The sequence below is a fragment of the Somniosus microcephalus genome, chromosome 17 (genome assembly GCF_052327205.1).
Source record: "Somniosus microcephalus isolate GS21.2 chromosome 17, FLI_Smic_1.0, whole genome shotgun sequence".
NCBI lineage: Eukaryota > Metazoa > Chordata > Chondrichthyes > Squaliformes > Somniosidae > Somniosus > Somniosus microcephalus.
This window is the reverse complement of record NC_141003.1, coordinates 26,789,224-26,815,126: the sequence shown is the minus strand read 5'-3', so window position 1 is coordinate 26,815,126 and position 25,903 is coordinate 26,789,224. Positions and strand designations below refer to the sequence as shown.

Sequence of the window (25,903 nt, the reverse complement as noted above, 5' to 3'; positions counted from 1 at the left end):
AGTAATGACTACTGGGAAAAAACGTTTTTGTCATATATACAAAAATGGATTACATTATAACATATCAGAAAGTGAAATAGACTATAAAATGTTGTATAACAGGCCAATACAAAGCTTATTGGTTTAAAGGCGACCATTTTACAGTATTGACATATTGGAGTAGATTTTCATCTTTCCCACTTGAGCATTAAGCACCATTTGGGCAGAGAGCAGAAAGGAAATCTGCTGGGGAAGATTGTATGCCAGTAACAGAACCTGGCTAAATTTCATTTCATTGAAATAAATAAAAGAAAAATGCATTTGGTTCTGTAAGGGGAATGCAATCCTCTCTGCCAGATTTTCCCTTCTGCATTCCACCCAGGTCAGCTTAACAGGCTGTAAAGACAGACATCTTTATTTTAATCTTTATCTTAATTGTTTTCAGGATTTTAGAATTAATTAAAAAAATTCTAATTGTGAGTCTGTCCATTGTGTTCTGCCCTAGAGTGGGTCCTAACTGAAGCCACACACGAGAGTGTTCAGCCACTTACTAGGGAAGAGTAGCTCAGGTGGTTTCCTATTGCCACCTTCACGGGTTTTTATCTTCAGAGTACCTTTTCCTAGGTGGGCTGCAATCGACACCAAAGAGCCCCACTGACCCTTTTACGATGTAGAGGGGCACCCACACACATCGGACTCAAGTACCCCTGCTGGACGCCAGCCCAGTATTCAGAGTTCCAGTGCTATAATCACTAGAGTGGTCTGGAATGGGGCCCGAACCTAACCCTTCTGACTCAGAGGCGAGAATACTACCACTGAACCAGTGGTCACTCAATCACATGTGAGAACCCTGCTGGATGTCAACCCAGTGTTTAGAGACCATATTCTAGTCTCCACTCGCCGGTGTTGCCTTTAGTGGGGCTTGAACCCTTCACCTTCTATCTCAGAGTGGGGGAATGTTACCACTAACTAAAGGTTCACTGATTTTTAAGAGTTTGTCTGATTGTCTCATGATTTGAGACGGTGGGGTGGCAATATGACATTACTGTATATGCATATATGCTTTTAACTGGTTGTTGATGTAAAACGTTGTTGTTGTTGTTTTTGTAAAATTTGCCCACGGACAAAATGGTCGCACGCAAAGGAGTTCGTGGGCCGCTCAGTACAAAAAAAATTAGAGGGAACATTGATCACCTTGAGAGTCCATTTGAATCTGTCCTAAGGTGGTTTTCAATGGCCCTGTACATTCTTCAATGGCTCGACTCCTAACAAAGCTTAAAAAAAAGCTTTTACCATTGCTACTGCAATTGTCTACAATCTTCTTCTCCATTATTCTCTTAGCTACTCTAATAGCTGCTTTTGTTTTTATTCAATTGTGCACAATATTTATCTCTACTCCCCTGTGAATTATCTTCCTTTAATCAAAAGCAGTATTTTTGCTTAAGACTAATTTTTCTTTCTATAAATCCAGTTAGCCATTTTGGTTTTGTTTTGCCATGTTCCCTTTTTTTATAGCCCTTGAGACATACATGGCTTCTTTTAGCTTTAGAATGGTTTTAAAGACTACCCATTTCACCTCACCCTTAATTTCCCTCCCTGATAAGGTTGGCCAATCAACTTTTTTCAAATCTTCAGTCCTTTTTATAAAATTAGCCTGCTTAAAATCAGGAACCATCACTAAATTTTCAGTAGCCTTTGATTGACTAATAAGATTAAATCTAATTATATTATGATCACTGTTACCCAGGTGTTCCCCCATATGGAGGTCTGATATAGCCCTAGGGTCACTGCCAAAAACGAAACCAAGAATTTGTCTACCCCTTGTCACATCTCTCATTTGCTGTGTTAAAAAGCAATCATTAACAGGCAAAAGCCACGCAACGTCTTAGTGCTGTAATGCAGTCTATGCTTGGTGCCATCAATTCTCAGACTGCTCTCATGCAGTCTCAGCTTGATGCCACACAAGCTCTGACTGCTGCCATCATGGCTGGGTCAACCACCGTCCATCGCGGCTTTCACAGTGTCGCAGCAGGCCAGCAATCTGTCTCCAGCAGACTGGTAATGATGCTGAGGTGCTGCCCTGGGGGAGTACCAGTGGGTCAGTGGAGCAGGAAGCTGCTGTCCTCTCTCAGGATGATAGCATTCCTGCTCCCATCACTGGCACTCTGTCGTTGTCCTTGTCGCTGCCCGTCATCCAGCCAGCCCAGACTGCTGCCGCCCATGCTGAGGCTGAGTCTGCAGCCGGGCCTTCCGGGCCCAGAGCTGGTCGATGGCATCCTGTAAGGCCACCTGAAGTCTCCCGCATGGGCATTCAGCAGTCTTCCACCCACTGTCTGTAGCCATTGGGCCAACACTTCATAGGAGCACTAGAGTAGGCAAAGGCACAGTAACGAGGGGCACTAAGGGATTGCACAAGGATGAATAGCTAATATTGTTGTTGCAAATATATGTTCACTGATTATTGATAAATGTATTAATTGGCTTTGGATTCTTTTGTGGTGTCTCTCATTTCAGCTTTGCGCTGTGATATGGCCTGTGACATGGATGGAATGATGGGGATGTGGTGAGCAACGGGGATCTGGGTTTTAATTTATTGGAATCGCAGTCTGATGAGGCGGTCACAGATTGCCCTTCCAGAGGGCCAGTAGAGTGGCTGCCTCCTCCCTCGCTCCTGTTGTTCCTCATCCTCCTCCTCCTCCCCCTCTCCCTCTTCCTCCTCCTGAGGTGGTCCCACAATCCCTGGTGGCAGGGGCTGAGCCCTCATGAAGGCCAAGTTGTGGAGCATGCAGCAGACCACGACAAAATAGGACACCCGCTCAGCTGAGTACTGGAGGGCTCCCCCCAAGCGGTCAAGGCAGCGGAACCGTTGCTTGAGCACCCCGATGGTCTGCTCGATGATGTTCCTGGTGGCAGCATGGCTCTCATTATATGAGTGCTGGGCAGGAGTGTTGGGGTTGCGGAGGGGAGTCATGAGCCAGGTGGAGAGTTGATAGCCCTTGTCTTCGACCAGCCAGCTGCGAGCTTGATGTGGTGGCTGGAACAGTGCTGGCGCAGGATGAAGGCATCGTGGCTGCTGCCAGGATAGTGAGCATTCACATTGAGAATTCGCTGTCTGTGGTCGCACACAAACTGCACATTAATTGAGTGGTAGCCTTTGTGGTAATGGAAGATGTCAGGATTGTTATGCAGTGCCTGCAAAGCCACATGGCTGCAGTCAATGGCGCCCTGTACCATGGGGAAGCTCGCTATCCTGGCAAAGCCACATGCACGCTCGTCCTGCTTCTCTCTGGTGATGGGAAAGGAAATGTAGTCCCTTCCCCTATTGTAGAGCGCCTTGTGACCTCCCAGATGCAGCGATGGATGGTGAACTGTGAGATGGTCACTATATCTCCTGTTGCAGACTGCTGGTGAAGAAATTGAGGGCGAGGACGACCTTGACTGCCACTGAGAGGGCCGTGGTTGACCTGATCTGAGGTCCGAGGTCTAGCTGCAGGAGGTGGCAGAGTTCGATGACCACCTCCTTGCTGAAGCGGAGCCTTCTAATACACTGCTCCTCGCTTAATTGGAGATAGGGAACGTGCTCTCGGAATACCTTTGGAGGGTAAAGCCTCATGTTGAGAGCCCTGTTTGCCTTCCTCCTCCCTCTGGCCACATCTTGCAATCTTTCTCGCTGCCTCCGCTCCCTTCGCAGTAGATCCTGGAGGGCAAGGTCAACTGCCAGTACAGCCCCCATTAATGTACCGATGTGCAGCACTTTTAAATTTTGTCAGAATAAATGTAACAAATTTTTAGTAGCCACAACACTCCTAATACTAAAGAACCTTTAAATGACTGAATTAAACTCTTGCACAATCACAAACTGACAAGGAAGCAGTGAAACAGCACTATCTTGACAGCTGCGACTCACCTCTTTAAATATTGGCCCTGGAGCCGCCATCCACCTGCTTCACTCCTCCTTTTCCTGTCATTGTTGGGGCGAGGTGCTAAGGCAGGGGTCGATAATCAATTTGGCAGATCATTGCACGCTCACTGATGTCACGATCTGCCTGGCACTAAAGCCCCAGGTGCCAACTGTTAGCAGCAGCGCTAAGGGGCGACTGGATTTGACATGTGGCGTTGGATTCACCTCGCCCTAGCGCTAATTCATTAGCGCCCCCGCCAGGCACTAACAGGAGGCGCTAACCAACTGAATTTCTCCCTCTCGGACCGTTATGTAGGAAATATTACTCATCGTAGTTTTGTGCAGCAGCCAAAAACTATTTATTATTTTTATCTGTTCAAAGAGCTAGTAATGCCTAATAACTACTACAAAAATATGTTGCATTACTTCTACTATCTTCTTGTTTAATAACATTGTTCAGCACTTAAGGCCTAAGTCACAGTCTAGTGGTGTTATTTTACCACCTTCTAAAAACAGAGAGGAGATCATGTGATAACACCAGTAGCTGAAATAAACTGAAGAGGGATCTCCACTTGTTCCCTGGACATACTACGAATTTACCCAGATATCTGGTCTAGTGAAAACACTCCCTGAGGCATAGGGAGCTAGGGATCGCCTATGAAAGTACTCTGAAAGCCAAAAATCCAAAAATATCTGGAGCACAGGAAGTGTAAAGAAACCCAACAAATAGAATAGTGTACACCCAGAAGAGGAAGAAAACTTTCAACCCATCATCCGGAGCTGGATTTAAACCTAAATCCTAAGGGAAATGGCAGGATGCTAACCCACGGCATCACCCAGTTCATAATATTGCAATGGTGGTAACTTTCTATACTAGGAACATAAGAAATAGGAGCAGGAGTAGGCCATTCTGCCCCTCGAGCCTGCTCCGCCATTCAATAAGATCATGGCTGATCTGATCTTGGCCTCAATGCCACTTTCCCACCCGCTCCCCATAACCCTTGACTCCCCTATAGCTCAAATATCTGTCTATTTCTGCCTTGAATATATTCAATGACTCCGCCTCCACAGCTCTCTGGGATGGAGCATTCCAAAGATTCACGACCCTCTAAGAGAAGAAATTCCTCATCTCCATTTTAAATGACCGACCTCTTATCCTGAAACTGTGCCCCCTCATTCTAGATTCCCCCACGAGGGGAAACATCCTCCCTGCATCTACCCTGTCAAGCCCCCTCAGAATCTTATGTTTCTATACTGTAGGGAGCTTGTATCATGGTGATATCTATTGGCAGTAATTGATACTGCCATTTTCCATTTTGTGAGTTTTTCTGATCACCTAGAATCATAGAATGATACAGCATGGAAGGAGGCCATTCAGCCCATCGTGCCTGTGCTGACTCTTTGAAAGAGCTATCCAATCAGTCGCATTCCCCCGCTCTTTTCCCATACCCCTGCAAACTTTTCCCCTTCAAGTATTTATCCAATTCCCATTTGAAAGTTACCATTGAATCTGCTTCCCCCACCCTTTCAGGCAGTGTATTCCAGATCATAACAACTTGCTGTGTAACACAATTTCTTCTCATCTCACCTCTGGTTATCAATGAAGATCTCATCCTTACATCCACAACTTCGCTCGTAGACAGTATCAAAACAGCATAGTTGTAGGTCAGTGGTAGTTTTGACAGCTATTAAGTGAATTCTGTAGAATGAAAGGGAGGCTAAAGAAATTATCCCAGAGTCCTGCACTGAGATCATGTTGTAAATGTTTTTTTTAATTTGTTTATAGGATGTGGCCATCGCTGGAAAGGTCAGCATTTATTGCCCATCCCTAATTGCCATTGAGAAGGTGGTGGTGGTGGGCCGCCTTCTTGAACCGCTGCAGTCCGTGTGGTGAAGGTACTCCCACAGTGCTGTTAGGGAGGGAGTTCCAGGATTTTGACCCAGCGACGATGAAGGATCGGCGATATACTTCTAAGTCAGGATGGTGTGTGAGTTGGAGGGGAACTTGGAGGTGGTAGTGTTCCTATGCGTCTGATGCCCTTGTCCTTCTAGGTGGAAGAGGTTGCGGGTTTAGGAGGCACTGCCGAAGAAGCCTTGGCAAGTTGCTGCAGTGCAACTTGTAGATGGTACACACTGCAGCCACGGTATGCCGGTGGTGAAGGGAACGAATATTTAAGGTGGTGGATGGGGTGCCAATAAAACAGGCTGCTTTGTCCTGGATGGTGTCAAGCTTCTTGAGTGTTGTTGGAGCTGCACTCATCCAGGCAAGTGGAGAGTATTCCATCACACTCTTTACTTGTGCCTTGTAGATGGTAGAAAGGCTTTGGGGAGTCAGGAGGTGAAACACTTGTCACAGAATACCTAGCCTTTGACCTGCTCTTGTTGCCACAGTATTTATGTGGCTGGTCCAGTTAAGTTTCTGGTCAATGGTGATCCCCAGGATGTTGGTGGTGGGGGATTCGGCGATGGTAATGCTGTTGAATGTCAAGGGGCAGTGGTTAGACTCTTGCTTGTTGGAGCGAGTCATTGCCTAGCACTTCTGTGGCACGAACGTTACCTGCCACTTATCAGCCCAAGCCTGAACGTCGTCCAAGTCTTGTTGCATGCGGGCATGGACTGCTTCATTATCTGATGAGTTGTGAATGGCACTGAACACTGTGCAGTCATCAGCGAACATTCCCATTTCTGACCTGATGATGGAGGGAAGGTCATTGATGAAGCAGCTGAAGATGGTTGGGCCTAGGACACTGCCCTGAGGAACTCCTGCAACAATGACCTGGGGCTGTGATGATTGACCTTCAATCACCACAACCATCTTCCTTCGTGCTAGGTATGACTCCAGCCAGTGGAGTGTTTCCTCCACCCCCCCCCCCCCCCATTCCCATTGACTTCAGTTTTACTCGGGCTCCTTCATGCCACACTCGGTCAAATGCTGCCTTGATGTCAAGGGCAGTCACTCTCACTTCTCTTCTGGAATTCAGCTGCTTTGTCCTTGTTTGGACCAAGGCTGTAATGCGGTCAGCAGCTGAGTGGTCTTGGCGGAAACCAAACTGAGCATCAGTGAGCAGGTTTTTGGTAAGTGCCGCTTGATAGCACTGTCGATGACACCTTCCATCACTTTACTGATGATTGAGAGTAGACTGATGTGGCGGTAATTGGCCAGATTGGATTTGTCCTGCTTTTTATGGACAGGACATACCTGGGCCATTTTCCACATTGTCGGATAGATGCCAGTGTTGTAGCTCTACTGGAACAGCTTGGATGTATAGCAAATTGACCCTACACGCCTATTGTATCAGTCACATCAGAGTATAAGCTGCACACTACTTTAATGGCTACAACTTCAGTGAAACCTCCATTAAGTTGCACCTTTTTTATTTATAGGATACAAAACATTACATTAAGGTGCAAGTTATGCACCGGATTTCGCAGTGAATCCAAGTGAAAATATCCTAAGGGATTTAACCTTGCTGGGACTCTGGTCCCCTACAGAAACAATAAGGTTCAAATCAAGATACCTGCATTGTCTGTTCTTTGATGCCATTATCTGTTGTACTGTGGAGAGAAATGAGCTACACTGGTAGCAGAAGGGAAACTCGGCTACTAATATCTCCAATATAATGAAAAAAAGCCTTTGTGCTCTCCCACAGCCTAAACAATCAGTATTGCTGTGATGTGTCATAGAGATGTGAAAGGCATGAATAAATGCCCTCAACTTGCTCGATGTATAACAACCCTGCAAAGTGCAGACGCCTCCTCTCCTATCAGCTCCAATACATACTTATCAAGTTGGGACATATCAGGATGCAGAAATGTGTGCAGACTGATGCAGTTAATCAAACATTTCGAAGAATAACAAATATTTCAGGATTTATTTTACATGGCAAAGCAAGTTACAACAGCAAAGTGACAGTAAATATATGAGGAGACACCTTTTGTACATTTGCTCAGTTTTTTAACACTTAGCTTACTCTGGAGTCATTGGTTAGTTGTACGTGAGGACAGGTTAAGGAGTTACCTACAAAACATCTCAAATATTTCAGGGTCTAACACAAACGTCGTTCATTTTTAATGTATTAATTTTGTAATTTGTGGCATATAACAAGTGAATTATCCTTGTACTACATTTAATTCATTTGGACCTTTTCTAAAATTACAATTGAAATCGTTAAAACATTTTTTTTTTAAAACAAGCAACATATTTACTTCCCTTGGAAAAAAAACATAAGTGGAAAACTTGTACAGAATATAGGAACAAACCTTTCTACATTTTTAAAGGATTTTTGGTACTTTAATTACCGATTAACAGACTTAATGTACTTAATTAATAGCTTGACAAATTACAACATCAATTAACCATTTACAGTCTCCAAAAATGGCATCCTGCTATTGATTGTACAAAGTGCTGTGTAAACAACCAACAGGAGATAGCCAACCTTGGATTTAATATTAAAAATCACTGACTAAATGAAAAGGACCGACAGCTTTTCCAAGCAAAGCATCGATTGCATTTATCAGCAATCGCTATGATAAATGGGCAGCAGTACAATGGGATCTAATTAAACTGCACAGTATTCAAATAGATCCAATTTTATTTGGACATTTTAAAACCACACATATATATATTTACAATTTAGAAGCCTCTCATCACTTCAAACATATACCGGTGTTATATCAATGTACAGTACACTGAAGATTTTTTTCACTTCTCCCCCTGCCCCGATGGTGTTCACTCCTTGCTGAGGGGAGGAGGGTACTGTTCCATGGGAGGCGGTAGCCCTCCGGTACTCTGCCCAACTGTCCACTATTCATGTCCAGGATAATGAGTTGTTGGCAGTCAGCTTGACCATGGAGGGCTTCACAGGCAAACCCAATCCTGTCCTCATCATGTGCAAACATGTGCACTTCCAGCAGGGGTCGCTGGATAGTAACTGGGAGTGGGAACCAAAGCCACTTTTTCTCCACCCTAACCCCGGGGGTTGCTGAGGCCAACTACAGGGGGCCTACTGTCACCCGGGCTGAGATCAGCTAACTCAGCACAAACTGGGAATCGATTCTGGAACCGACCTGATCTGTAGACTATTCACTACCTTAACCAGCTGAGCCACTGTGGCAGAACACTGAAGATCTTGATCTGTTGGTAAGTAAGGTTGTTATCTGCAGACCAATATCCTGTGCATTGTATCTGCTCGAACATTTAGTTTGATTGAAGCTGGAACTTATGTTAAATTTAAAAATGAGTATACCCGTCAGAAGATTTAAAAACCTGAAGTCATTACTTTTTCACACTTTAACCCAGTTCACCCTAAAATTAATTTAGCATTTGGGTGTGGAAGGGAGTTAAAAATGAGTCTTACTGACCTTTACACAGTGAGAGTTATAAGCCCGATGCACACTCTGAAGTGTGGTACTTAATGCTATAGAACACCATTAGTATCTGTCAGATGGCTGCTGGGTTTTGTCTATTTGGCAGATTTGAAGCTACTTGGAGTCGGAAAGCTGACACCCTTAACTGCTTATTTCCTATTTTGTGAGATATGATTCTACTTTTCTTTTCAGTTTTGAAAAATCTTTTCCTCCCCCACATATTTAACTACTAATCTTGGTCAACATTTTGTTGATGGCCTGCTTGACGTGGGTTGTCGAGCTTCTCCGTCTTGTCTTGCCTTGGATCATTTTGCGCCGCCTCACCTCTCGGCACAGTTCGTAGAATGCTTCATTTATGTTGCCTTCTCCGGTGCAAGCTGAACACTCGTAAAAAGCACAGGCCATTTCGGTAGCCATCTTCTCCCCTTCTTCTGTGGTGACTTGCCTGGAGTGGTCCAGATCGGCTTTGTTACCCACAAGAATCAGCGTCACGTTTTTTGGCTTTTTGATTTCGTCCAGAAAGGTCTTCAGTGAAATCACTTCCTCGAAGCTAATTCTGTCGGTGATGTCATAAACTAAGACAAAACCCTCTGCCCAACGCATGTGACTTTCTCTTTGAATGGCATCCTCCTGAAAAACAAAGTTGTATTACATACCATTCATATTTGAGGGCATCTATACGATTACTACTTCGCTTTCACATATAGAAATACGAACTATCAAAAGTGCTCAGTTAATAATCACATCCTAATCTACATAAAGCATATTTTGCCAGCTGACCTTTTAAGGATTGGTGGCCAATCTGTGCCAGTGGCCAAAACAGAGCAAGAGTAAACCTTTCTTCGGTCTTTCTTTAGTTATATACTCGTATATTGTCCAATCCTCCTCTTTAGGTCCCCAAAAGTTATTGAACTGCCCAACTGAAGATGGTAACCCATGCCAAATATCTCTGGAGCTACCTCCCAGAGTGCAACAGTAGTCAGCCAGTCAAACCCAAAGGGTGATTTAGCACTTCTCTTAGGATGTCATCAGGAACTCACTTCAATACAACTCCGGCCACCGCCCTGTATAAAAGCTCAGGACCTGCGTGATAGTTTTTTGATTTACACTGACCCAAAAATGACTTCCTTCAAAAGCCGGGTCCAAGAACTACTCTATCTCCATGCCAAATTAGTGGAGCTGACCTACAACTAAAACCAGTGGGTGATAACAAACATTATTAATAAAATCTTCCAGGTAAGAAAGTTCAAATCACACATTCAAAGAGGTCAAATGGTGGGTCCATCAGCTTAGGAATTATGTGAGATCCCACTTAGGATCTAATGGTGGTCTACTGGAATACAATTTCCATACATCTCATAGGACAAGAAGGGATATGAACCTATCGCACCAGGCACTAATGGTTCATGAAAAATCTGGATGGTAACAAAGGAACAGGAGTAAGCCATTCAACCCCTGGAGCCATTCTATTAGATCATGGCTGATCAGTACCTCAACTCCATTTAGCCTTGGTTCCAAATCCCTTGATACCCTTGCCTAACAAAAATCTATCGATCTCAGTCTTGAAAATTTCAATTGACCCAGCATCCAAGGCGTTTTGAGGCAGCGAGTTCCAGATTTCCACTACATTTTGCTTTCTGATTTCAATCCTAAATGACCTAGCTCTAATTTTAAGATTATGGCCCCTTGTTCTGGATTCCCCCATTCACTCAAAGACAGCCGGGCTTCAGAACGAGTTCAAAACCGTACATACCTTCCGGTGGGGCAGGGGGAAGGGAAGTGTTTCCCACCCCACTGAACACTTCCTTTAAAAGAAAGAGAAACTATATTCTGGAGGTGGAGGGCTGCATTTTCATTGAGGAGTCGGGTAGGAGGCGGGACTACAACTTTCGGGGTTGTAGTCCCGCCTCCATCGAGTTCTAGCCAACCCATGCAATTTTGACTTGATTGACCTTGTTGAGCCCGCCCAGCGGGCTCAGCAGGCCAATTAAGGGCCACCTGGCAACAGGTGATGTCACAGATTCATATTTCATCTGTCAATGTTATGTATTGTGTGTTCTCCTCCCACCTGTGGTGGTGCTGTCACAGCAGATAAATGGTTGGGTGTTCTCTTGGTTAAGTTTAGCTCTCTTTGTTCGGAACTTTCCAGAACTTCCTGTCCTTCCTGAATAAAGCACTTTATGTTTGAATCTCTGAGTTCTGAGTCCTAAATTGTGTCTAGGTAGAAAGGTACCGACACAAGTGGCGACGAGGATTGGATGAATCTGCGTTGTGGGAACTTTCTTGTTTTCGACTACAAAACAGTCGGAACAGAGATTGCAGCATCACATTAACGTTACGGCAGTGAGTAAACAGAAATTTTAATTTGAAACGTGAGATGGCTACTATATTAGGAAACATCGGTGATTTTGATGAAAATGTGGAGCAATGGAGCGCATATACGGAACGTTTTGACTATTTTGTATTGGCGAATGCGGTGGCAAACGAAAAGGTCGTGCCTACCTTTTTGAGTGTAATGGGACGGAAGACATTCAATTTACTTTGCAGCCTTGTGCAGCCAGATAAGCCAGGAACTAAAACATATAAGCAACTAGTGGAAATTCTTGGAGCACATTTTTCACCAAAACCTCTGGTTATTGCTGAGAGATTTAGATTTCACAAACGGAATCAAGAGGCGGGGGAATCAGTGACGATGTTTATTGCTGCTTTAAAAAGGTTGTCAGAACACTGCGAGTTCAAGGAGGTGCTGAAGGACACCATTAGAGACAGACTCGTGTGTGGTATGCAAAATGCAGCCACACAGAAGCGCCTTCTTACTGAGGACAACCTTACTCTTGAAAAGGCCATTGAAGTTAGTGTCTCCATGGAGATGGCGGAAAAGGAGGCTCACCAGTTGAGTTCAACAGGGAGAGTTCACAAGGTGTCGTCTGAGCCTAAAGGTGCGCGGAACGGCACATGTTACCGTTGTGGGAAAACGGGCCATCACGCTAATGACTGCTGGTGTACGGAGCTGGAATGCCGAAATTGTGGCAAAAAGGGTCACATTGAACGCGCCTGTAGAGGTAAAAACAGAACAGACAGAGCTGGGAAGCATGAAAGCAAAATGTCTGTATTTGGACAAGAGAGGAAAAGGAGTGTTCATTCAGTGCAGTATGATGGAACAAGCAAAACAGAGGGGAGCGACACCTCTGAGGAGGAAGAGGTGCACATACTGACGGTTGCAGGTGGTTCAAATGGCTACTGGGTATCACCACAGGTGGGAGGAGAACATAACAGTCAAGACTTTTTGACAGATGAAATATCAGCGTTCGACAGCTGTTGGAAGCTGTCAAACATTGACAATCTGTACTCCAAGTTAATTCCTTCCTCTCAGGATGATTTAGAGATCTACCCGGAACAGAAAGCTGAATGCTGGAACTTTTGACAGATCACGGCCATTCTGCTTTCTGTGCCGGTGAGATGAGGGACTCCCGAGACCTGAGGGAAGGAAGGCTGTAAAGGTAAGTACATGAAAGTACAACTTCTTTAAACACTTTACACACACCAAACACACTTGCCTCTGCACTCATGCACCCATCACTCACCTGAACACCGGACATCTCGACCCCTCCAAGCCCTTCGTCCCGACGGCCCGCCTCGCTAACTTGGCATGGTTTGGAGCCATCGGGAATCCCACATTTCAACAATGAAAATAGGGATTAGGCTAAAAACTGCCTGTTAACTACCTGTTAACAGGCAGTTAATTGGCACTAATCCCCTTCCCGCCTCGGGGAGGAGGGTCCCAGTGCGTGTCGGGTACCCGCCTCCTTTGAAACTGGCATGGAGGTGGGTTGGGGGCAGGATGGGTTCGTGCCCCCCAATTTCAGGATTTTAACCCCCCACACGCCTCCAATCCTGCCTCCACGGCCCAATGAAAATCCTGCCTGAAACCCTGCAACAAAAAAAACTACCCACTGGTCGGCCTGAGAATCTCTGTTATTTTACTGCTTTCTATACTAGGCCTGCTGAACATACAAGGGGATATCACTATAACAGTGATGAGGAGAGGAGTGGATTTCACACCCAAAATGGGCAATTTTGCTGGACTAGTTACAAAGAAGAGTGTCCTACAATTATAGCAATAAGAGCAGGGGCATTATCCCGGGTGGCCTGGCCAATATTTATCCCTCAACAACACCCAAGAACAGATTATCTGGTCATTATCTCATTGCTGTTTGCAGGACTTTGCTGTGCACAAATTGGCTGCTGTGTTTACAATAGTGACTACACTTCAAAAGTACTTCATTGGCTGCAAAGTGCTTTGGGACGCCCTAAAGGTCATGAAAGGCGCTATATAAATGCAAGTCTTTCTTTCTTTCCTCTTTCAATGAGGAGCCATTCCCCCATTGAGCTCACAGAGCAGGAATCAACTAGAAAAGAAACAGATAAAGCCAACAAAGCACTTAAAAGAGTGCTCATCGCTCCTAAAACTCAAAAAAACTACAGGGTTCATCACTGGAAGCCAAATAAAAGTGACCCTGGGAACTTAGAGAACCTTCTCAAAACTGGGGGAAAGCCATTATACAGGTCACATTGGATGTGGGCCCAATAGCATCAGAACAAAAAAACAAAGGCAATAAAGATTGGACGCGTTCCTGTGGTGTGTGAGGGATGCCTGAATGATGAAGAATGTTCTTTATTCAGTCTAGTTCGCTGTTTACGCTTTTTTAACAATCGTCATTAAAATGATATTTACGATGTACTAAAGCAGAATTTGAATATTTTCCAAGCTGAAAGTCTCTCAGTGCACTGGGGTTTGAAGGAGCCAGGACATTGTTCTTTTTCAGCCAAAAACAAAAATTATAACAAGATTGAAGTACTTTGTTTTATTCAAAGGATATGAACGCACTATTCAGCAGTGTGTTTTTTTTTTTTTAACAGTTTTAAGATGGCGTGACCAAACTAGATTTTGAAAGCTGCAACAGAAATTCAATGACTGACAGCTTCATTTTATACTAGTGACTGCATTTTGTCAATTCTCATAATTTTACGCAGATTACAAGTGCGCACAGCCATGGTTCTGAATGTAAATGCTTTGACCAGTAAAATTAGATTTCTCCTGCGGCTGATTGTGAGATTAATTAGATGCTACATCATTGTCTCACTACAGCGCTATTACTAGGGTATATATTGCTGAAAATGGTTCACACATGTCAAATGAGCAAAGTTAACATCACTGCAAAGATATCAGCTCGACCCAGTTTGTGCTAACTTTCCCCTCTGATTTAGAAAAGTTGTGCGTACCAGCCCCAGGGTTTGAACATACAATCTAGACTGACTCTTCAGTGCAGAACTGAGGGTGTGCTGAGTTGTCAGATGAGACCCTGTCTGCCCGCTAGCGGTTCAGGTGGATGCGAAAGAGCCTATGACACTATTCAAAGATGAGCAGGGAGATCTTCCAGTCTCCTGCTCAACATTTCTCCCTTAACCAACGCCACCAAAACAGATTAGCTGCTTTTGGCCAACTGTTTGTGGTACCTTGTTCTGCGCAAATCAGCCGGTGTGTTTGCCTACATACCAACCAACACTGGATGAGGACAGGAATGAGTTTGGCAGTGATGGTCCCACAATCGAATATCCTGCTGACCTGCGGGGTCATTTTCCCAGAATGCCCAGGTGTTGAGGAAGCTTGCTCGTCACCAGCACATAGCAAAACATTGCAGGCACATTGATTTCAATGGACGGATAATGCCAAGCAGCATGCCTGCTACTTCACGATACGAGCTGGCGGTAGGCAAGGTGCCTCACTGCCAGTGTATACTCGCTCAATTTTAGCTCGACTGTCTTGAGTTCAGAAGTGAAAAATGGCTCCTTGGGCAAGGTACCAGGGCGAGCTGATGCCCATGTGCCCTTAGCCCAGTGGGAGTCAGTATCTTCGGAAGTGAACACAAGTGGAAGAAGAAATTTTTTTTTTTATAGGTTATTTGAAAAGAATGTTAATGTTATGTGTGTCCAAACTAATATAAAAATGCCCATGTGTAAGAATGCTTAGGAACTGAAATTCCATTGTCGTTGGCATGTTAGTTGACAGACGCGTATACAGTTCTCACATGCTATTTTAATTAAGTTCTTAATCGAGTTCAAGATAACCAGGTTCCGGATTTCATTGAAGTAACGCTCACAAAGATTTAACATGAGCACTGAAAATGAGCTCTTTAGAATTTTAACTCTATAAAAAAAAAAAAATATTTAAGCAACACCAATGAAATTGCAATTGGAAAGGAGTTGAGAAAATTGGAAGGTTGGGAAATGATCCAATGGAAGTAAAATCATCACTTGAATATATTAAATATAATTTAGAAAATGTTGTAAGATTGCAATTGAATTCCCACATAAAGAAGAGACCAACATAGGACTTTATTGAGCAGAGCAGTGACACAGTCCATCAAAAGTACAAGGTGGGGCGTCAGTTCATGGCTGCGATTCCCTACATGGTGAGTTCCTCATCTCGGCCACTACATCATGGGATCAGAGAGAAAGAAAATCAGAGGGAGAGTCACCACTGGCTGCCCCAAGAGGTGGATTTTAGAGAATGGATGAGGTCCTTGGAGCTGCTGTCTAACCAGGGAAGGTCCATGATTTGGGGAAACATCGAAACATTGGAGGAAGAGAAAAGGCAAAATAACTTAGCAAAACATGGTGCAGACAGTGATTAAAATGTAATGGAAAATGTGAACACAATAAAGATGCATAGTGTTCTCACTAGGGAGAAGTCACAAGGTACAATTTGCAGTAATGGTTGCTATTTACATCCAATAAAGCACTTGAGAAATGGTAAAAATGTGCAGTTATTCAACAGCATTTGTGCGAGAATATTTAAGCAAATGTCTAGCTCTGCTCTGCATTTCTCAGCTTTTCAGCTTTTGAAAGTGTGTGTTGCAAGCTCTGGGTGTCCACCCACACAAAATGACTCTACTCCGAGGACACTCTTAATGTTAAGAAAGATAATTTTCTGACTGTTAACTAAAGGAACCATCACTGCGTTAGTTGAAATGGCCTTGAAGTTATTGAGTGCGCAAATGCCACCTTGCTCACTGTGTGACTGGCTCTGTGCGCCAGGATTACATTATAATGCAGTAAATAAATGTGTATTTGATAAGGACGGATAAAATTCCCATTCTTTATCGGAAAATCATCACTCTTCAGGCAGAATAATAATGAATGCAAGTAACCCATTTGATGAGAGGGGGAGAGATTAGATAATTAAACAAGAGTGTGTGTAATGCCCATTAACAGGATGTAGGTGTGTTCTCATTAATAGTGAGTAAAATACCATCTATAAAGAACCCTGCTAATTTTCCTGAGGGACAGTGCACTTACAAAAAGGAATATTTCTCTGAAGGAACATATGGGTTAAACTCTGCATCACAAAGACCACCTACTTCCACCTCCGTAATATTACCCATCTCTGTCCGTCTCAGCCCATCTGTTGTTGAAACTCTCGACCATGCTTTTGTTACCTGCAGACTCGACTATTCCAGTGCTCCCCTGGCCAACTTCCCACCTCACGTTCCATAAGACTTGAGCTCATCCAAAACTCTGCTGCCCGTATCTTAACTCGCACCAAGTCCCGTTCACCCATCACCCCCTGTGCTCACTGCCCCGTGTCCTAACTCGCACCAAGTCCCGTTCACCCATCATCCCCTGTGCTCACTGCCCCGTGTCCTAACTCGCACCAAGTCCCGTTCACCCATCACCCCCTGTGCTCACTGCCCCGTGTCCTAACTCGCACCAAGTCCCGTTCACCCATCACCCCCTGTGCTCACTGCCCCGTGTCCTAACTCGCACCAAGTCCCGTTCACCCATCATCCCCTGTGCTCACTGCCCCGTGTCCTAACTCGCACCAAGTCCCGTTCACCCATCATCCCCTGTGCTCACTGCCCCGTGTCTTAACTCGCACCAAGTCCCGTTCACCCATCACCCCCTGTGCTCACTGCCCCGTGTCCTAACTCGCACCAAGTCCCGTTCACCCATCATCCCCTGTGCTCACTGCCCCGTGTCCTAACTCGCACCAAGTCCCGTTCACCCATCACCCCCTGTGCTCACTGCCCCGTGTCCTAACTCGCACCAAGTCCCGTTCACCCATCACTCCCTGTGCTCACTGCCCCGTGTCCTAACTCGCACCAAGTCCCGTTCACCCATCACCCCCTGTGCTCACTGCCCCGTGTCCTAACTCGCACCAAGTCCCGTTCACCCATCACCCCCTGTGCTCACTGCCCCGTGTCCTAACTCGCACCAAGTCCCGTTCACCCATCACCCCCTGTGCTCACTGCCCCGTGTCCTAACTCGCACCAAGTCCCGTTCACCCATCACCCCCTGTGCTCACTGCCCCGTGTCCTAACTCGCACCCAGTCCCGTTCACCCATCACCCCTGTGCTCACTGCCCCGTGTCCTAACTCGCACCAAGTCCCGTTCACCCATCACCCCCTGTGCTCACTGCCCCGTGTCCTAACTCACACCAAGTCCCGTTCACCCATCACCCCCTGTGCTCACTGCCCCGTGTCCTAACTCGCACCAAGTCCCGTTCACCCATCACCCCCTGTGCTCACTGCCCCGTGTCCTAACTCACACCCAGTCCCGTTCACCCATCACCCCCTGTGCTCACTGCCCCGTGTCCTAACTCACACCAAGTCCCGTTCACCCATCACCCCCTGCACTCGCTGACCTACACTGGCTCCCGGTCCACCAATACCTCAAATTTAATATTCTCATTCTTGATTTCAAATCGATCCATGGCCTCACCCTTCCCTACTCTGTAACCTCCTCCAGCTCTACAACCCTCTGAGAATTCTACGTTCTACATCCCCCATTCCATTTGTCCCACCATTGGTGGCCATGCCTTCAACCTTGCAGACCTTAAGGTCTGCAATTCCCTCCCTAAACCTCTCCACCTCTGTCTCCTCCTTTAAGACCTCTTTGACCAAATTTTAATTGCCTCCCCTAATATCTCCTTTGTTGGTTCTGCGTCAATTTTTGACCCATTACACTCTTGTGAAGCTCCTTGGAGCGTTTTCCTACCTTAAATGCGCTATATAAAAGCAAGTCATTGTTGTGGTAGAGTACAAATCAGAAATTTGGCTGCACACACGGGAACGTAATTTTCCCTTCATAAGTATGTACCCAGCATGCAGGAACACTAAAGACAAAGTTTCACCCAGAAGAGAATGAAGCTTACTAATTCATCAGAAGAATGAATTTGGTCAGGTAGTTCTGCATGTCTTAAAGGGGCCACATCTTCTAACCTGGGTGCATACTTCAAATATCTGATCCCATCTCTATCTACACAGACCTGTTCCATTTTGTGTGTACCTGAGTGTGTGCTAGTACACATGTGTGTGTGTGTATACCTATGTGCGCACACATGCGTGTGCCTGCATGTGTATAACTAGCAGCTCTATATTCTGAAATTTCATTTTGTGGGGCTCCTTTTAGAAAAAGCACTTTAGGATTAAGGAGATATGCCAATCCCAAACAAATATATTGATTATATTTCCTTTCTAATTGGCATATCACAACAGTTTCATAGTTCCCATACCTTTTTCTGGTGCGTTTTCAAGTGTGCATGTGGAGAGGATAATGTACAAGTGAAAATCATTGAGAAACTAAATAAATGGTGTACAATGACAAGTGTGATGATGATCTCGGAGAGTGGACTGTGCCACTAACTCACCTGGCCAGCTGTATCTAAGATTTCCATAGAAACTGCTTCATCATCAATGGTTGCTTGGTGGCGATAGGTTGACTCTGGCAATTTATTTTAAAAGAAATCTTGATTAGTACTGGTGTCCACATTACATCAGTTTTGGTGAATTTTAAGTTTAACAACAGTACGTATAAACTGACCTCAAATGCACTCCGGCTGCCCAGTCTGTATTTCTCAATAATTGCAAGAAAACAAACCTTGACCTCTTAATGAGGCACTGTTCCAGTATTAAAGGAGTTTGGAGACTGACCAAGTTCCCCAAATAGCCAGCTTTGAAAACCTTTGCTTGTAAAGGTTGGGGTCAGGCTGTGAAAGGCTTTAAAATTTAACTGCAAAAGGAATTAAGTTTCTGAAAACCTTATTTAGTTTGGCATTGAAATGTGCTATTTATGGAAAAAAAACTTTTTTTTTAAATCGCAGGAAGTAAGTGGCTACATGATTTGTGGTATGTGAAAAAGGAACATTTCGTCTTCTGTGCTCTCTTCAACTCTGCACCGAGTGCCAATGAGAGTTACAAAAATATGTCACAGAGACACTTGGGGGTAATTTTAACTGAATTCATCTGGCAGGAAACTGAAAGGATCGATTAGAATGCCATTTTAAAACCCCATCCAATAGAGGGTAAAGTTGGGCCGGACGTAAAACCAGTGTTGTACCTGATCCCGTGAGTTTCCTGACAGGCGGGTTCGCTTAAAATTGCCCCCATTGACACACTCCTTAAAAAGGGAAGTCTATGTGCATTTGTTGTCCTTGCTGAACGCCTGCCGGTGTGGCAGTCTCTCCAGCCAGTTGGCCCCGCTCACTGTTGCAGCTGTTATATGCATAGCGCAATGAACAGATGTACAGTACTGTGCTGTCCAAGGTGCCGCGTGTTGAAGCCACTGTTCTGTTATTAAACAGAATATTCATCAAATCAGGACATCGTTTGTGGAGATATTTCATTCCTGTTTTCTATTCTGATAGTCCAGGATTGTTTCCCTGTGTTTTGTCAACTTCAGAATCCGCTCTGCTTCTCTCGCACTTCACTTCATACACAAAGCATTCTCAGTGGTCTGTCTACATGGCGTGACTGGAGGAATCATTAGGCTGAAGGACAATAACCCTAGCGCACTACTCTTATGTCTCCTCACGGACGGTTTTAATGATGACAGAGCTTCACTTTTCTGGAAACACTTCCCTTTTTCATACCGATTGCCCTAATCGATACTTGTCCTTTCCACCTGTTAGCTTAGCTGTAGTTTAGTTAGATTCTCTTGCTCCGGAGGGTGAATTCAGTGAGGCTGCGCTCCAGCATGGAAACTCACTCAGAGCATTGGGCATGGAGGTCAATGTGTTGATTCATGTTTCTCCAGATTTCAATTACTGGAAAATCATGAATAACACACATGAGCTGCACTGACCTCCTTGCCCCCTCCCCAATCTGCATTCCCATCAAGCGAAGCTTCACATTGGGGAGAACTGCTTCGCTGAATTTACCCTCATGACCTTATAACTGAATGATAAATGGCAACTTTCAGAAGTTCCTAATGGCTACTTCAAGTACAGCGTTACACAGCATCTGAAAGTATTCTGTACATCACTATGATGAAGGATTTAGATTCTCTCTGAGGACCCGTCCACAAACATATGTATGCTGCTCTTTCTGTCGACAGCTTGGCTTGCTGAGACCTGTGTCAATTCTTATCTAGGCTAATTCCACTTCCACACAGAATTCATGTAACCATTTCCCTTTACTAGTCCCAGTAACAAAGCTCTTCTTTTATTGGCCTCCTCACTGCATGTTAAGTCGTGTTAAGAGTGGGAGTACTGAGCAGCTGAAGTTTGAAGGTTTGTGTTACTTTGCATTTCACTTCATCTCACACTCATTTCCTTTGCAAAGTTAACGAGTTCTCTAGCAGAAATTTGGTGAATGCCAACTGACACTAAAATACCAGTGAACGAGACTCTATCTCCATGAGATATACTATAAATATTGTACAGTCCAAAAAGTAAAACAACTTTTACTGGCTTAAAGTTAGTAGAATATAACAAGGTTCAGTGCCAACTCAAAGAAAAAGTCTCAATTATATGTCTCCTCTAAACAAAAAAGTAATAAAATGGTTTAAAGAAGTTATTTTTTGCTCTTTAAATAATGGCCCAGATATTCCGATCCCTACGGGTGGGTACGTGCTGTAGGGACATTGGGAATGTGGGTTTCAAGCATGCGAAGCGCATGCGCTGAAAACCGGCATTTCTGATCTGTTAAGAATGCTCTAGAGAGATCGGACGCCTGCCCTAGAGAAGGGTCTCTGCGGTTGGATAGTTCCGCTTTCTGGAGACCCTCTGCCCGCAGAAAACCCTTAGAAATCTTACGCCTGGTAATAGGCCTGCTTTTACCAGGATAAGAGTTGAAAAAAGTTTTTAAAAAAAATTTCAGTCATTTATCATTTAAAAATACTTTTAAAAAAGGTAAGTTTATTTTTAGCCTGTAAAAAACTTTAATGAATTTTTTCAAAAAATTAAATTTTTGTTTAAAATATTTAATTTATTGTAATTTCAACGAATTTTAAAAATGTGATTTTTTAAATAATTTATTTAATGTTTTGAAGTGTTTTTGGGGTGATCTCTATTCATATATTTGACAGGTCTATCTGTCACGTGTATGAAGGGAGATTCCCTTCTTTGATTGGCTCCCCATGGCCCACTGATCCCAGGGACACTTGTGAGCCGCCTGCGCCCCGGGATACGTAGGCCCTGCGCACATGAGTTTGAGAGGCCCAGCATCAGAATTATCCGTACCTCAGGAACCCTCGGGTAAGTGCTAGATTTTTTCCAGATTGGAGGCTTCCTCACGCGAGAAGCCTCCGATCGGAAAATACGGCCCAATATCAGCAATTTATATAGAGCCTTTAATATTAAAAAAACCCAAGGCACTTCACAAGATAGGTGTATGGAAAATGGACGCTGAACCCTGAAAGAAGACATTAAAAGACCAAAAAGCCAGATCAAAGAGATGTGACTTGAGGATGTTTTTAAAAGGAGAGTGTGGTGGAGAGGGGGAGAAATTTAGGGACGGAGTTCCAGAGAGTAGGCCCCAAACATAATTGTACAACAATTAGGATTTGTCTGTCCACGAATAAAGTGTCAAAATTTTAGTGGGAACCACCATCATCTTCTGTTAATTACTGGGTGAGCCCCGCGTTTGTCCTTAGTTGTTCAAACAGGCTCACAGAACAGCACTGAAATCATCTGAAAAACCATGCTGTGTTCAGGCTGCCTTCGTTCTCATATTGAAACATGCTGAGGTGGAAAGATAAATTTATGACGTCCTGAATGCATTTTCTTGTAGATTAAAGGGTAGATTTAATAAATTCACACTCCTGGCATGGAGCTTGGTGCTGGGGACACATATCAGAAAGTGAGGCAGAGAGGTCAGCACACTCCACAGGGATCCTTGTCCATTAATTTTAATTGATAGAAAATGCTACAGGGGTCACTGACCTTGGCGCCCAGTGCACAGAGCTCTGTGCTGGGACTATGAATATGTAAATCTATCCTTGCACTACAGAATCATAGAAATAACAGCACGGGAGGCCCATCAAGATTGTGCTGGTGATAGCTTTTCATCTGCAGCCATCTATGTATTACTTTAGGCTGGTATAATGAAGTAAAATGAATGAGAGATCGCTTATAAAGGGCATTTATGGGTAATCCCATTTTAATTCTATCCCTTTCCACAGCACTGCTGGGGAGCTGGTAGGAAAGTGAAATGATGTAAAGTAAGAACTTTTATTTATGCAGCACCTTTCAAGGTCCCAGAAACAGCAACGGCCCAGAATTTGCAGGGAAATTAACGGTGAGTTTAATAGCGCTGGCCGTTATTAGTCTGTAAATAACCCAGCAATTTGTGGCGAGTTAGAGATACCCAATGAGTTGCGAATCGCCACAAATTGCTGGACGATTTTTGCCACTCCACTGTTGGCCTCGGAATACCGGACCTCGCTCTCAACCTCCCCGTGGGTTTCGAGAAATTGCTGCATTTGCACCGTTAAAATGATTTAGGCTCGTCACAGAAAGTTAGGGCTGGGGCTGAACGACATGAGGACCCTTTTAATGATGTCCCTGCAATGCCACTCAACCTCTCCGGCCCAGAGAGGGAGCGACTGAAACTCTACATCGGATTGTACTACTCCTGACTTGGGGGGGCTTGATGCTGACACTTGGTGCCGGAAATGGAAAGCGTTCCTTTCCCCAACACTGACATCCCTTACTCTTGGTAACACAAAAGAAAAGGCAGAAGTCTTGCTTCCACCGCCACCGCTCCCCCACCTGGCCAAATCTAAGGTGCATACTGTCAGCTGCCAAGGCCCGAAGCTCTGAAATTCCCTCCCTAAACCTCTCCGCCTCTCTATCTCTCTTTCCTCCTTTAAGACGCTCCTTAAATCCTAATATCTCCTTATGAGGCTCGGTGCCAAATTTTGATTTGTAACACTCCTGTGAAGCGTCTTGGGACGTTTTACTACGTTAAAGGCGCTATATAAATACAAGTTGTTGTTGTAGCTAGACATCTCCCCACAACCAGTTGTCTAACTCCATTTCACTGACAGTACATGATACAGAAGAAGGCACAATACACTCCCTGCTGCATCGGTCTTGGCTTGTGACCCTGGATAGCTGTGGAGGTGACTACAGCAGGAAAGTTCTCCCCGGTGTCCTGGCCAATATTTATCTCTCAACCAAAAAACAGATTATCTGGGCACTATCACATTGCCGTTTGTGGGATTTTGCTGTGTGCAAATTGGCTGCCGCGCTTACTACATTACAACAGTGACTACACTTCAAAAATACTTCATTGGCTGTAAAACGCTTTGGAATGTCCTGAGGTCATGAAAGGTGCTATAGAAATGCAAGTCTTTCTTTCATTTGAGGGTTAACTAAACAGCAAATAATAACTTCAAGAGCGGTGTGTGTGGAGAACATAAATTCAGACCTATAAAATTAATCAGGATAGCTCCTTTAAATGAATTTACATTTTCTTCACATTTTAAAGTGTATAATTTATTATAATTAAGTCCAGATTCAACCTCCTCTCATCCCTACATAGTTTAATTACATCACTACAGAACACATATCCAAATGTTTCAAAAGGCAATAACCCTGCCAGAAAAGTAATTGATGTATCAGCAAGACTAACCAAAGTGTAAACAGATTTAATAAAGGAAACTCTTCCTGCCTCAATCTTCCAACATTTAAAAATAAAACCACTTTCAAGTATCATGCGATTCACCAAAATGATCCCCATTCACAGACACTAGCAATACTTCCACTGCAAATACATTGCATTTAAACCAATACTGGATCAAACATTGTCCATTCACTTCTGGAGAGGGGGTTTGGTGCACTGAAAGTCTCCTCCCTCTTCTGCCTACAAGAGAACCCATTGAAATGAATGTGAAAAGTCTCAAATCCAATTCCAAGTAGATATGAGCAATTGGCACTAAATGGAACAATCTCACTCCAAAAGGTCACTGTGCGAAATGAAAATTCCCTGTTCGAAAGGGGAGCATTATGCAGCAAGCCACCAAACATGATGACCCACTTTGCTCTTAAATAACAAAACCCTTCTGCATAGCGCCAGTGCTAGTTTCTCTGTTCAGGAGAGAATTTTCCACTTCTAGGCTGACACTTCAGTGCAGTACCGAGGGAGTGATGTGATATCAGAGGTGCCATCCTTCAGCCACAGCCCCATTCTTCTAGTTCAGATAGATGTTGAATACTCCATAGCATTTGTCAAAGCAAAGCAAGAAATTCTCCCATTGTCCTGGCCAACTTCAATCAACCTTACCAAAACCAGTTCATTCATTTCATTGCTGTTTATGGGATCTTGCGATGGGCAAAATGGCTGCTGCGTACATCTACATAGCAACAGTAACTGCACTTTAAAGTAACTCACTGTATGTCAAACCCTTTGGAACAACTTGAGAGAACTGATAAGGTATTATATAAATGCATGTCCTTTCTTTCTTGCGTCTAGTGTGCATGTATCAAGCATCTCAAATAATGAGCAGAAAGCCAAAATCACCTGCTCACACCCCAAATTCCGGATAGCACCTCCCACTGTGCTGGTGTGACATTTAACTTCATATACCAACGACTCTTGTAGCCCTTATAATAAAAAAACTTTGCTGACAATTAGTGACAAAGGATAGGGAGTTCCGTCTTGTGCCCACTTCGCAATCCTAATCCTAGGTTAACACTGCCCAAACCAATCTTGTGCAGAACCTTTACAGCCCGAGGGGAGAGATTTGGCCCCATTCCATCAGTGTCATAAGAATAAGAATCTAGATTCCAAAGATGAAAGGTGAATGTATCAAGTCAGATACTCTCAAGGCTGCCAGCATGATTCACCTAACAGTGACATTGGGGGTAATTTTAACCCCCCACGAGGGGCGGTGGGGGGTTAGGTTACAATTTCAAAAATCTGAAACCTGACCCCCTACCTGCCTCCAAAGCGCCCACTTCCAGTTTGAATAGAGGCAAGCTGGGGGGGCGGGCAACTAACCTGCTTTCAAGAAGTGAGTCCATTATTTAAATATGTTAATGAGGCTGCGTGCCTCACATTTTAACAGCCTTTCAGATTTAACGGCTGCGGGCCGGGGTTCCCAGGGCTCGGGAAACCCGGCAGCTGAAGGGAGGCGAGAAGGGCCGGATCCAGTAGATATGTGCCTTTCCAGCACTGCTTGAAGGGGAGGAGCGGGAGCCCCGACCCGCACTCCAGTCTCCCCCACGACCCGTGCTTGTATCTCCCGCCCGACCCGCGTTCCAAACGCCTCACCAACCCACGCTCCGGTCTCCTGCCCGACCCGCACTCCAGTCTCCCCCATGACCCGTGCTTGTATCTCCCGCCTGACCCGCGTTCCAAACGCCTCACCAAC

General features: G+C 44.6%; 1 protein-coding gene across 5 annotated transcripts in view; it reads right to left on the bottom strand.

Annotated features, from left to right (window-relative positions):
- Window positions 1-7,733: 7,733 nt before the first annotated feature.
- rerg (RAS-like, estrogen-regulated, growth inhibitor) overlaps window positions 7,734-25,903 on the bottom strand; it is a 135,617-nt gene continuing 117,447 nt past the window's right edge. For all 5 annotated transcript variants that reach the window (XM_086010117.1, XM_086010118.1, XM_086010116.1 and 2 more), the window contains exons 4-5: window positions 18,957-19,030; window positions 7,734-9,877 (exon numbers count right to left, since the gene is read on the bottom strand). In XM_086010117.1, coding sequence (XP_085866243.1) covers window positions 9,470-9,877; window positions 18,957-19,030 — 482 coding nt within the window. In that variant the 3' untranslated portion in view covers window positions 7,734-9,469. The remainder of the gene's footprint in view (window positions 9,878-18,956; window positions 19,031-25,903) is intronic.